This window comes from Telopea speciosissima, chromosome 11 (genome assembly GCF_018873765.1).
Source record: "Telopea speciosissima isolate NSW1024214 ecotype Mountain lineage chromosome 11, Tspe_v1, whole genome shotgun sequence".
Lineage (NCBI taxonomy): Eukaryota > Viridiplantae > Streptophyta > Magnoliopsida > Proteales > Proteaceae > Telopea > Telopea speciosissima.
In genome coordinates, this window is record NC_057926.1 from 41,352,387 (window position 1) to 41,365,169 (window position 12,783).

A 12,783-nucleotide genomic window follows, 5' to 3' on the forward strand; every position below is an offset into this window, starting at 1 on the left:
TTTTATTATTATAAGATTTCTTTATTTTTGAAAACCCTTGGTACCCTTACTTTAAAAACCTTTTGAGAATAAAACAAAAGACAATTAAAAGAAAGTGTCACGTTTAAAATACCCCTATAATAGTGTCATTTAGACACTCCCTTAAAAGGAGGGGTCAAGTTATTTCAATGACCCCGAATTAGGGACCGGGTCTGGGTCAGCCGCCACCAGAACGACAAACGATCCATTTAAAACGAACTCAAAGCATATTTTGAGCCCAAAGACTCTCGGCATCTCTGTTTCTGTCTAATGGCGGAAGCTCCTCAGGGACTTCGAATTCTTCTTCACCAGCATCAGAAGGAGCGAACGCCCGTTCACATTTCCAGCCACGCAGATAGAGACCGGGTTCTTGTAAGCAATCTATTCTCTTTTCTCTGTGTATATAGATATCCTCTTTCGAATATAGGAAGCAACCGAAAAGCTAAAGAAAAAGAAAGGAAAACAAAATTTTGGATTCTGGGTCAATGGATTTTCTTGGTTCTCCAATACGTTAGAACCTCGGTTCCTCATTAGGTTGAAATCTGATTATATATTCCAGTGTGACAACTACTGTCTGTTGCCTTTTGAAACTTAAACTCCTCTTTTAGTTCTTCTGCATCTGTTTCGTTTGCTTAAGCTCTGTATATTTGAAATTGGCGAGTTGAAATGAAGTATAGTTTGCGGAGAGTGGAAGAGTATATTGGCTGGTGTCGCTTAGAGGTGGAATTTTTGATAATTTGGTATTTGGTGGGGCTCAGTTTTAGAAGTGGAATTTTTGATAATTTGGTATTTGGATGGGCTCAGTAATGGAATTGTTGGAATTCCAGATCTTTTGTGCTGAAAAGCATGCCTTGAATTATATATGTTTATTGAAATATGTCTTAGATGCTGGTTCTATGAATGCAAACCTTAAACAGTAGAGAGTTTGTAGAATTTGCAAATATTAGGCTTCATCAAAAACACCCCCACTACAAATAGTAAAGTCAAGTGAATCACAACTTAATGAAAAATAGTAAAGATCAAAGTTGTCAAGCATATGGGAATTGGATTTACTAAAAATAATAGAATTTACCAGGCTAAGTTAAAGACTAGTACATAAAAGCATTAATTCCATGCATTTCACTTAATAAGATGTCCCCCTTCGTGTAGTTTCAAAAGCATCCTTAAACACTCAATATTTTGGCTGGACTCCTGTGGATCAATGGATCCATTCAACATGATTAGAGTGGAATTCCTGTTTTCAGAAAGAATACACCACATCAGTTGTCCTGGATGGAGTACAAGCTTCAAAAAGCTCGCTAGGGGGCATGCATAAATTGGCTCACCATTCCAACTGCATAAGTAATGTCTGGCCGAGTCAAAGAGAGGTAGATTAGTTTTCCAACCAATATCTGATACTTTCCTGCATCTATAAGAGGAGGACCACAATCTTTTATAAGCTTGTGATTTTGATCAATTGGAGAGTTTGTTGGTTTACAACCCAACATTCATGTTCCTTTGAACAAGTCCAACACAAACTTTCTTTGGCAAATATTGATTCCTTTATTTGATCTTGACACTTAAATTCCCAAGAAGTACTTCAAGAGTCCAAGATCTTTAATCTCATACTATTGGGTCAAGTATAACTTCAATCTATTTGTCTCGGCTTGGTCATTCCCAGTTACTACCATGGCATCAATATAAACAATAAGAGCTGTGACAGTGCCATTACCTCTCCGGATAAATAAGGTGTGATCAGTCTGACTCTGAGAATACCCATTCCTTAGGATTCCCTGTCTAAATCGCTCAAACCAAGCCTTAGGAGACTGCTTGAGACCTTCCCTTCAGCTGAGGGAAATTTAAAACTAGGTGGAGGCTGCATATACACTTCTTCTTCTAGGTCACCATGGAGAAAGACATTCTTTACATCTAATTAATATAACGGCCAGTCTCTATTGGCTGCCACTAATAGGAGAACTTTGATTGAGTTGTGCTTGGGCACAGGAGCAAATGTCTCTAGGTAGTCATTGCCATACATCTGACTGTACCCTTTGGCCACCAAACGAGCCTTTTATCTTTCTTCAGTATCATTTGCTTGGTTCTTAATTGTGTAGACCCATCTGCATCCAACAAGAACTCTCTTCCTAGGAAGATTAACTAATCCAAGTACGACTCTTCTCAAGGGCCATCATTTCCTTAGACATGGCCTTCTTCCACAGGGTCAGACATAGCCGCCGTTACATTCTTGGGAATGGAAGAAGAGGAGAGAGTAGTAGAAAAAACAATACCTGTGGGAGAAATAGCATCATAGGAAACAAACTTGGCTATGGGATTAATACGCTCTGTTCTCCTTTCGAATAGCAATGGGAAGATCTAACTTAGAGGGAGGAGAAAACATGTTACCTGACTGAGGAAGGTGGAGCTTAGAATGTAGATCCAAAGAGGACTCTTGGCAGGTCTTCTTTCCCTTTCCCTTCAAGCATTTACCTCTTTTGTACACAATTAACTCTTTTTCATTGCTAACATCAATACCTGAATGAGTATCAATATCAACAACATCCACTTCTTTGTATTTCCCAATGTCAATTTGGAATGGGGAGGTGGAGGTAGGCAAAGGAATGACATCAGCAACCTATTCACTTCCATTAGTCTCCTCTTGAAGAGGATGCTGATGAGGAGAAAAGAAATAAATATACTCAAAGAAGGTGACATCTTTGGAGAGAAGTTGCCTTCGAGAGGAAGAGTGGTAGTATTTATACCCTTTAGTAGAGGAGGAATAGCCAAGGAAAAGACGTTTGAGTGCTTTGGGGTCAAGTTTTGTACGGACTGATTTATTGACATGGGCATAGCAGACATACCCAAACACTTAGGAGGAAGAGAAAAAGCAGGAGCCTGAGGTGAGAGTTTCCAGAGGTGATTTTGATCTAAGGAGCTGAGTTGGCATCCAATTAATTAGGAAGGCAGCAACAAGAAGGGCATCAAACCAAAAAGTCTTAGGAACATGCATGCCAAAGAGGAGACTCTTAGTGACCTCCAACAAATGGTGATTTTTCCTCTCAGCCACCCCATTCTGTTGAGGGGTGTCAACACAGGGAACCTGATGAATGATGCCATTGTCAGTAAAAAACTGTTGGAGCCCCCATACATGTACTCTCCCCCATTATCAGAATGAACTATTTTGATTTTAGTTTCAAATTGAGTTAAGACCAGTTGATAGAAATTTTTAAAGGCATCATAGACATCGCTCTTATGTTTTAGCAAAAAATTCCAAGAATACTGGGAATAATCATCAACAATGGAAATGAAATAACAATAACCAAATACAGTAGTGGGAGAAGGTCCCCAAACATCAATATGCACAATATGAAAGGGATTGATGGACTATTGCCATGCTAAGGATAAAGAGAACGACAATGTTTAGCAAACAAACATGGTTCACACTAAAGTACATGGGAAAAAGGAATAGAAGAAAACAAGTGGTAATTTTTTTTCTTATAACACTAAAAGAAGGGTGACCCAAACATTGATGCCACAACATCACCAAGTCAATGACACTGTTGTTACTACGCTTACACACGTAGGATTGAGCAGTTGGTAGAGGGGATGTTCCTGGATCAAGAAGGTAGAGTCCCTTTTTCTCACGTCCATTGCTAATAATCCTCTTTGTCACCAAATCCTGAAAAACACAATGAGATGGAAAAAAAGTGACAACAATTCAAGGATTTGGTTAGGTGGCTCACAGATATAAGAGTTTAGTGTTAAACTGAGGAACATGAAAAGAATGGAGTCAAGGGAGATAGAAGAAGTGATACGGACAATACCCTTACCAGAAACAGAAGAAAGGGAACCATCAGCAACCCTAACCTTTTCCTTACCAGAACAGATAGAGTAGGAGTCATAGCTCTGGGATATGCCGGTCATATGGTCAGTAGCTCCAAAGTCAATGACCCACGTAGAAGCAGTAGAAGGAGCAGATTTAAAAGCCTGTAAAGTAGAAGCTGCTGAATCTGGCACTGCAGGTGTAGAAGTAGAGCTATCTAGATATGACAAAACCCTGCGAAATGCTGTAATATCATCCTGAGTGAGAGATCTTGTGTCTATCTGTAGTTCATATGGAGATCCCATAGGTTCAACCTCAGTCATCATATTGCGTGCTCTGGCTCCCCCTCTCCCACTGCCATGCATACCAAGGGGACAACTTATAAAGTATCCAACATCTCTCTCGTGTTTGTCCAGATTTCCCATTGCCACAGCTGAATCTATCCATGTCATTCCCTTGGGGTGGAACTTGGCCTCTTCTTCCAACAACTGACATAATGTAAGAATACATGAAAAAGTGGGGAAGATACCCAAACCCAATGGGGAGTACACGCTCTATCCAAACAAAGACAATTCTTCTCGGGAAAAACTTCTCCAAACAACCCTTGTCGATTCACTGATCCTAGAAATGCTTACAAAATTCAAAATGGGGATAACACCCAAAGTCAAATGGGGAGTATATTCTCAACCCAAATACACTGTCCCACTTCGAAAAAAAAAATTCCAACAAGGAAAACAAAGCTCCAAACATGAAGAACTCCACTCAATAAACCCTTCAAAGGGTAACAACATCTTAAGACAACTCAAGGATCCATATGAGACATTCCACACCATTTCATAACTGGAAATCATCATCTATTGCATTCCAAGTACACTCCACCCAGAGAAACAAACCAACAAACAAATGAACAGCAATTTCTTGAAGATAGCTAAGTAAAAGACACCTTCTACACCTTAGCTTCATTCCATAACAACTAATAATACTCAAACAATGTGACTCTTCAAACAACTATTCACCAAACCATAAGTCATTGTAGATGAAACAAGTAGTCAAACCAGAATCTGGCTCCCTCCTCCCCCCCATCTCATGCGGACAAGGTTATTTGGCTCTGTAGAAAACCTAGGACCTGTAACCAGTTACTCTAGAGAGAAGAAAAGAGAAAGAGAAGAAGACGAGGAAGAGGAGAGAACTGTTTTACTTATCAGTCTCCCTCATAATTCTTGTATTTATAATCTCAAATTACAATAGAAAGGGGAACTCCTAATCAGATTAGGAATTCCTAATCATGATAGGATTCCAAGTTACAATAGGAAAAGAACTAGAACTAACAACTCAAACTGAAACTAAGACTAACAACTCACAGTAGAATTAGGACTTAACATAATTAGAAACTAGGACTCCAACTAGGACTAGGAAAATAGAAGATACACATATTAATCAAATCACTGTTCACGTGAACAGTGTCACATGAACAGTACTTCAACAGGCTCCCCTCCTCAAACGGCCTTTTCAGCTTTAGATCCGCCTGAAACTTTCTTAGGACCCAAGTCCCTACTGTCCTTTGGCACAAGCTAGACTGGTTCAAAGGCCACATCCCTCGCCATAGCTTCTTAGCCTGGAGAGCCCTTAACCTTTGCCTTCCGATCCAGGCCTTCCTCCTCCACCGAAGAATCCCTGTCCCCCCTTTTTGTATCATTTGTTGGAGTGGTTTTGAAGACATTGACCGCCTATTCTTTGCTTGCCCCTTCACCTCTACCATCTGGAAAAAAGCCCTATCGTTTATTTGGCCTCGTAGCAGGAGACCCCTCCCCTTCGCTAGAGAGGGGCTTTGGCTGGTCATGACTTTCTCTGGATGCTCTATTTGTGACACTATCGGCAAGCTTGTGTTTGGCGCCGCCCTTTATCACATATGGATGGAGAGGAACCTTAGGAGATGGACCTCCAATTCTCGGTCTTTCGACTTGATTTGGAAAGCCATCTCTTCGAATGTCTCCTCAAAGTTGAGTTTCCTCCCTCACAAGGCCTTTTTGGACTCCCCAGGGAACAGGCATATTGTTGATTCCTAGGGTTTAGATAGTGCTCTTTTACGGCCCCATACCCCCTCTTAGTTTGGTTCAGGGCTTGTTTCTTTCTCCCCCCCTCTTTCCTTTGTATATCCTCCCTTTCTTCCTCTCGCCCCCCTTGGGCTTTGGTAATAGATTATTTATTCACCAAAAAAAAAAACCAGAATCTGGTGTTACCTGTGAAGCTGTAAGAGAATGAGTTGTACTCCCAAACCATGCCATCTCACCAATCGAATCCCTAGGGGTTTGAAAGAGAACCCCTGGACGATTCTAACAAGAAAGGTCTCATTCCAAAAGATAGTGTGATGAGGGAGAATCGAAAGCAAGAGTGGAGGTGCTGGCAGTAACTTTGCTGGAACTTCTAGGGCTTCATTCGACCTCTACAGCCCCCAAAGTCTCTCCATTAGGTCTTGTTTTGGAGAATAGAACTTTATTGAATCTTCTATGTATAGTATCTTACATAGTATAGCCTCTAGTGGAACCCTCCATCTTTCTAGGTTTCCAAAGAGAGGTGTAGAAAAAAAATTAGCTTAGTCGACTCGCAAACCAGTTCTGATACCAAGTTAGAAACTAGGTATGGATTGATTCTAGTAGGGAACAAGGAGTATTAGCTAAGAAGAGAGGAAGGAGAAGAGAGGTAGGAAGAAGAAGAGAGGAAGGAAGAAGAAGAGAGATGGGAGAAATCGTGGTGTGTAGCTTATGTTCTACTCTCATCTATTTGATTCATTAATATTATCCTTGGAATTACATATGCTTCCCTATGGAGGTAAAAGGTAAAAAGTAACAAAAGATGAATTACAACTCAATATGACTTACAATAAACTAGGACTAAAGTACCCCTAATACATAAACTCTAACATGATGATGATCTGCTGTGTTGATATGAAGATACAGCCTAGTATCTAAATCTGGAACCATAGTTATTATTTTGGTTTCCCTCCTTTATCCCCCGATCCAACCATTGGATTAGAGTCGAACTTTGAGGAGTTGAAGGACCTAGGGAGACCTAGTATTGTTAGTGTTGGAACCGTTTACTCTAAAAGACCGACCTTGTAGGAAAGAGAGGAAGCAATATGTATATTATACAAGAGATCTAACACGGTGGACTATCCAAAGGGGACGCGGGTGGATAAATAATTCAACAGTTAGTAATTTTGGGCTGATCAGAATTATGGTTTGAGAGATATCGCAGACTTTGTTCTGGTGGTTGTGCACTTCTACTATCCTGTTGGTAGGATTCTGAAATCTACTATTGTGTTAGATTGAATCCGTCACTGAGCTAAGGGAACCCAGGGTTGGGCTATGGTCTGGCCGGGTTGCACCCCTAGATAAGACACAGCATTATTGGCAAAACCTTGTGAGAATTTTGAGGTTGTGTTTTAAAGTCTTCCCTGATGATTTGAGGCTGAGAGTCTCTAGCTTGAGGAAAAGAGGTCTGGGATGGAAGGGTCAAAAGTGGCTGTGGAAGAGTGACATAGATTTGGATAAAAAAATCTGTAGCTTGGATTTTTATGTTCCTTTACCAGTTTTTGAGTTTCTTGGATTAAAATGTCCAGACCTTGGAGGTTTCCTTATGACTCCTCTCCAAATCATCCCAGGTGTAATGGTGCCCCATCTTGGCTGTGATGTTATTTATTAACGAGGTAAAGGATTTAGTAGAATTCCACTTGGATTACCTGCCTCATTGCTAGTGAGTAATCATTTTACATGGTTTATTCTCTCTTTTTATACACAACTGGATATGGCAAGTTCTCTTAAAGTTATGTGGCTTTTGAAGGGAATGTTCGATGTTCTTATTCATCTGTAATGGACGTATTGCATTATGTTGTTCGTCTTTTTGGTCTTTGTTTCCTTTTTCTTTGATTGGCCTTTTTTTTTTCCTCTCATATCTTGTTTCTTTGCCTCAGGAAATATTTCGAACTGCAATAGTGCAACCTGGACCACCTGCAAGTTTTGCTTTGCAAACAGTGCAAGATGCTATAAAGCCTCAGGTCTTTGCAGACTTAATTGCTTCATTTTTATATGAAATTGAAATATCCTTATGTTACTCGGCATGACTTAGGACCAAATACTTGAGTCTTGTTCTTTGATAAATCCTTTTACATCATGAATTTACCGTATAGTATGTTTTTTGTTTATCCGCTGTTCTTTTTTTTTGGGGGGGGGGGAGTTGGGGGCAAGAGGATAGGACAGTTGACTATTTTGTGGGTCAGGTTCTGTTGGGTTTTCAGTCGTGTGGTTTTTGTTTGTTGCTAGGGTTTTATCTTTTTTTTTTGCCTTTCCCTGTTGTGGGAGCTTTCATATATCTTCTCTGTTTCTTTTCTATTTGTAATATAGTTCTGTTGTTATTGAAAAAAAAAAGAGGTAGAATAGTGATGGAATTTAGCAGCATTGAGTGGTGAGACAGTTCAGTTTAGGCTTTCAAACCAGCCTAAGAACATCGAAGTAGTATTTGTGTCAGAGCTTGCTGCCTTAATGGTTCCTTACTGATTGAAAGTAGAGATACCTTCAAGTAGCATTTGTATATTTTTGATGATTATGATTATGATGGCGATATTGGTGCAGAACAATTAATGTTTGTGATAGTTAACAAAAAAATGGTTTTTACATTTGTTCATCTATATAAAAGATGGTACTTTATTTCGTTTGAATGATATAAGTTTGTTTATTTTATATTTCCTAAGGTCATTTGTTTATGGAATCCGTCTCTACACGTAAATTAACCGATGGTAGTGATTTTCGTGAATGGCAGCCTACTTGTGGGATCGACCGGAACATAGTTCAGGTGGGTTGCAATTTTGTGGACAGGTAGATTCAAAGGTCCCATGCTCACATGTCAAGTTTCAGCCCAAACTGAATTTGCCAAGTTGCAAAACAATGGCTTGAAAAATCTGCTGTCAAGTGTTTACTGCCACTTAGGGATGTTCTTGGTATTCTATTATTATCTATGGGTGTTTATGTTAGTCATTGTCCTTCATTGTAATTTCAGTACTTTAGGCTTTATTAATACATTGGGGGAGTCTCGGCTTGGAGTTCGACACAAGCCACAACTCTCTTTTCTCCTTTCTCTCGGTTTCTCCTCTTTCTCTTCTTCCTTACTTTCATATGTACTGATCTCTCTTCTTTGGTACTGCTACATGGTATCAGAGCATAAATAACCGGCCTCTCTTCTCCCCAATTACTGTTTTGATTGTCTACCAAGGATCCTTCCTTGTGGTCTGCAGCAATCTATGCTGCTACACCTTTTTTATGAAACCCTAGTTTGATTATATGGAGATAACATACTACCTGCAATATTGATTTCCATGGGTTTTTCGGTTTACAATAATCAAATTATACCAAGATAGGCTGATGGTACTCTGTTTCTGGATATTTTTTTTGGTAAAATCGGTCTCCTATATTCTGCATCCAGCTGACAGATTCTTTTGAAGTTTTAGGACCTTATTCGTCCCTCAGGTGAGCATCTTCTATCCCTTTTGGACACTGATCAGAGACTTCAATCACTTGACAATCTACATCACCTTCCTGCTGGCGGTACTCTGTTTTTGGAGATTTTCTGGCAGCATCAATATTTGCCCGCATAGGAGATCTATCCATCAGATCTCCTTGGTATTCTAGGGCATTGCTGCCCTTCTTAGTAAGGTTCTTCGACCGTAAGTTGGGGTACGTCTGAACCCTGGTTGTACTGTAATTAAAAATCACAAGGATTCCTCACTTCTTTCTCTCCGTGCATGAGACTTTCATCTCACACGGCTCCTATGTGATAAAAGAAAGAAGATGAGTTCGACTTATTTTTTGATTACCTTCCTCGCGTATATATAAGACCGAATCCATTCGATTTCTAAAAAAGGATTACTTTCACTTGGAAAGAAAAGTCCATTTTTCAGCACGCACTAATTCCTATGTTTTGTCGGTCGAATAGCCTTCTTGTGTGACCTTCAAAGCCTGATTAATGCGCCTTAAAGCGCTTTTGTGCTTCGCGTCGAGCCTTGTTGAGTATCGCTATTATAAGGGGATGATGTATGGTACCACTCAATGCCAACCCAAAGCGGGCTTTAGTGCTTGCTCGCCAAAGCATGAACCGATCCAGCTGTAAAGGATTTTTCTTCAGTCTCAGGTCTGAGAAGTGCATGATGAATAACGCCAAAGCCTAAGACTGCAGAGGAAATGTTGTGAAGTACTCCATATACAAACTTACAAAGTATGGAAAAGTATCTATAACTTCCCAAGAAGTTCTTATGGAAATGAAAGATCATGGCCTAAAAGATCTAAAAAAGATTGTGAACATTCTAGAAAAGGATTTCTGATTTACCGAAGAATAAGTTTGAAAATCCATTGGAATTAGTTTTTGATCCTTTTGGAGTGAGGGCGCACCGCATGTTATTTGATCAATTTATCTCCTTCAGTTCCTTTGAAGGGATATTATCCAGAAAGAGTGTGGACCAGGAAAGATGTCTCATACGAACACTTAAGAGTGTTTGGTTGCAAAGCATTTGTTCAGTACCAAAATCTGGGTGTTTCAAGTTCAGAATTGATTATATTTATTGCTGGTTGTTGGCCCTTCTGATCAGTGTGAAATATTGGGGTTTATGTCTCCTCTTACCCTACTATATATCTCCGGACTCGGAGATCAATCTACCATTGATTATATATTTTTTGGTGGACTGTTGGCTGCTGGCTAGGGGGTGCCCTTTCTTGGTTTTATTGATTTCTCCATTGAATGCCTAATCTGTTGCCATTGTGCATGATGGCGGATCCTTAACCTACTTCGGACAACATCAATGCCCAGATTACTACAATCAAACTCAATGGAGTGCCTAATTACTTTTTATAGGCTCAGGCTGTTAAGGTTTATATCAATGCTAAGGACAAGATGAAGTTTCTTAAATCAGGCCGCCTTCTCTGATTCCAAAGATTATGAGGAGTGTATGTGTGAGAACAACACTCTTCTTATATAGTTGTAGAACAGTATGGAACCAGCCATTGCATTGAATGTTATCTTCCACACCACTGCCAAGGAAGTTTGGAATGACTTGAAGAAAAGAACTTGTCTCTTATTTATGATCTTTATCACAAAATGTTTAACTTCAAGCAGGGGGACAAATCTTTGAATGAGTAATGCAGTGCCTTTAAGGGAATGTGAGAGTACTACCGATCTGGAACAGTTGAAGATTTAGCTGGCTGAGTTTCAAATTACAAAGTTCATGTTCGGATTAAATTCTGATTTTTAGTTAGTGAAGAGCCAATTACTTGCTGGGGAGAAGGTCCCTTCCCTGAATGAGACATTCTGTTGTCTTCAACGCTTTATTTCATTTCTAGAGCTGACATATCATCCTCTTCTAAAGAAAGTTTGCTTTTGTTACTGGACGTGGCCATGGTTCTAGTTTTCCTGGAAGAGGTCACGGCTCAGGGGGAGGCCGTGGTACAAGTGGTTGCGGTGGACAGCAGATCCACAAGTCTTTCAGACAGTGTATTTTCTGTGGCAAGCTTAATCATACAATTGATACATGTTGGGCTAAACCTGGTAAACCAGAATGGGCTCAGCAATTAGCTAATACAGTAGTGTCAAATGGTAATACTGAAAAGGTGTCCTTTAGCAACACCAATCTTACCTCTTCATTTGGGGCTTCTCCATCAGGGTTAGTGTCTCGGGATGGTTATTATCAAATACTTAAACATCTCCAGAATCTTGGGTCATCCACTGCCACTTCCTCATCCAAAGCTACTCTTGCACACACAGGTACATCAACACTTCTTACTACCACGTCTCCTACCCCTTGGATAATTGATTATGGTGTGTCCACTCATATGACTGGTAAGTCAGACCTGTTTTCTTCTTTGTCTAAAATTCAGAATCCTTCCCTTGTCATTCTTGCTAATGGGTCTTCGACCCAAGTGACTAGTCATGGTACAATTTCTCTTACTTCATCCCTGACTCTTTAATTATTCATGTGCCACTATTACCTTTAAGTCTTTTTTTTTTGGTGAATAAGAAAATTTATTACCAAAACCTCAGAGGGGAGGGAAAGAAGGGGAGAGGGGAATACATAGGGGAAGAGGCGGGGGGAACTATACAAGCCTCAAGGCCTAGGAGGCAGGGCTATGAGACTGCAAATGAGAAGAATCTAGGCCCCAGGTAACAATAATATGCCTGTTCCTTGGGGAGTCTATAAGCGAGCCATGGGGGAGCATGTGAAGTCTAGAGCTGACATCGAAGAAGATGCCTTTCCAAATCAAGTCAATAGACTGGGAGTTGGAGGTCCATCTTCGATGATTCCGCTCCATCCAAATATGAGAGATAGCCAGCCCTGAACACAAGCTTGCCGACAATATCAAAGATAGAGCTACCTGAAAAGGACATATTCAGCCATAACTACTCCCGAGTGAAGGATAGGGGACGCCTACTATGGGGGCAAATGGAGTCTAGAGCTTTCTTCCAAATAGTGGAGGCTAGAGGGCAAGAAAAGAAAAGGTGGTCGATGTCCTCAACCCCATTCCAACTAGCGTTGCAACAGGGTCGGGTTGGGTCGGGCTTTTTGAAACCCTAGCCCAACCCTGAGTCCCCTTATCTAGGCCCAAACCCGCCCTGACCCTGACTCAGGGTCTTAAAACCCTGACCCTAACCCTGACCCTGACGGGCCTAGCCCAACCCAGGCCCGCCCTAATTAGCCCTGATTGGGCAGGGCCGGGCCAGGTTGGCCCTGACCCTGACCTTGACCCTGAATTACGATGCTTCTTTTTTCTCCTTTGTTGAATGAAAAAATAGAAAGGGGTTTAAGAAATTAAGAATGCTCTATCTGGAGCTGATTCCATGAAAATAAAATGGAACATCTCTTGGAGAAATCACATGAATGGTTTGGGGTCCCTGTTCTCTCTCTGCAAAGCTTCTAAAATTCTAAAGTC

At 40.5% G+C, this 12,783-nt stretch overlaps 1 protein-coding gene across 1 annotated transcript in view; it reads left to right on the top strand.

Annotated features, from left to right (window-relative positions):
- The first annotated feature begins 275 nt into the window (after positions 1–275).
- The window catches only part of LOC122645106 (THO complex subunit 1-like), an 82,666-nt gene continuing 70,158 nt past the window's right edge, over positions 276–12,783 (top strand). Inside the window, exons 1-2 of the mRNA XM_043838452.1 lie at positions 276–390; positions 7,788–7,871. Coding sequence (XP_043694387.1) covers positions 289–390; positions 7,788–7,871 — 186 coding nt within the window. The 5' untranslated portion in view covers positions 276–288. The remainder of the gene's footprint in view (positions 391–7,787; positions 7,872–12,783) is intronic.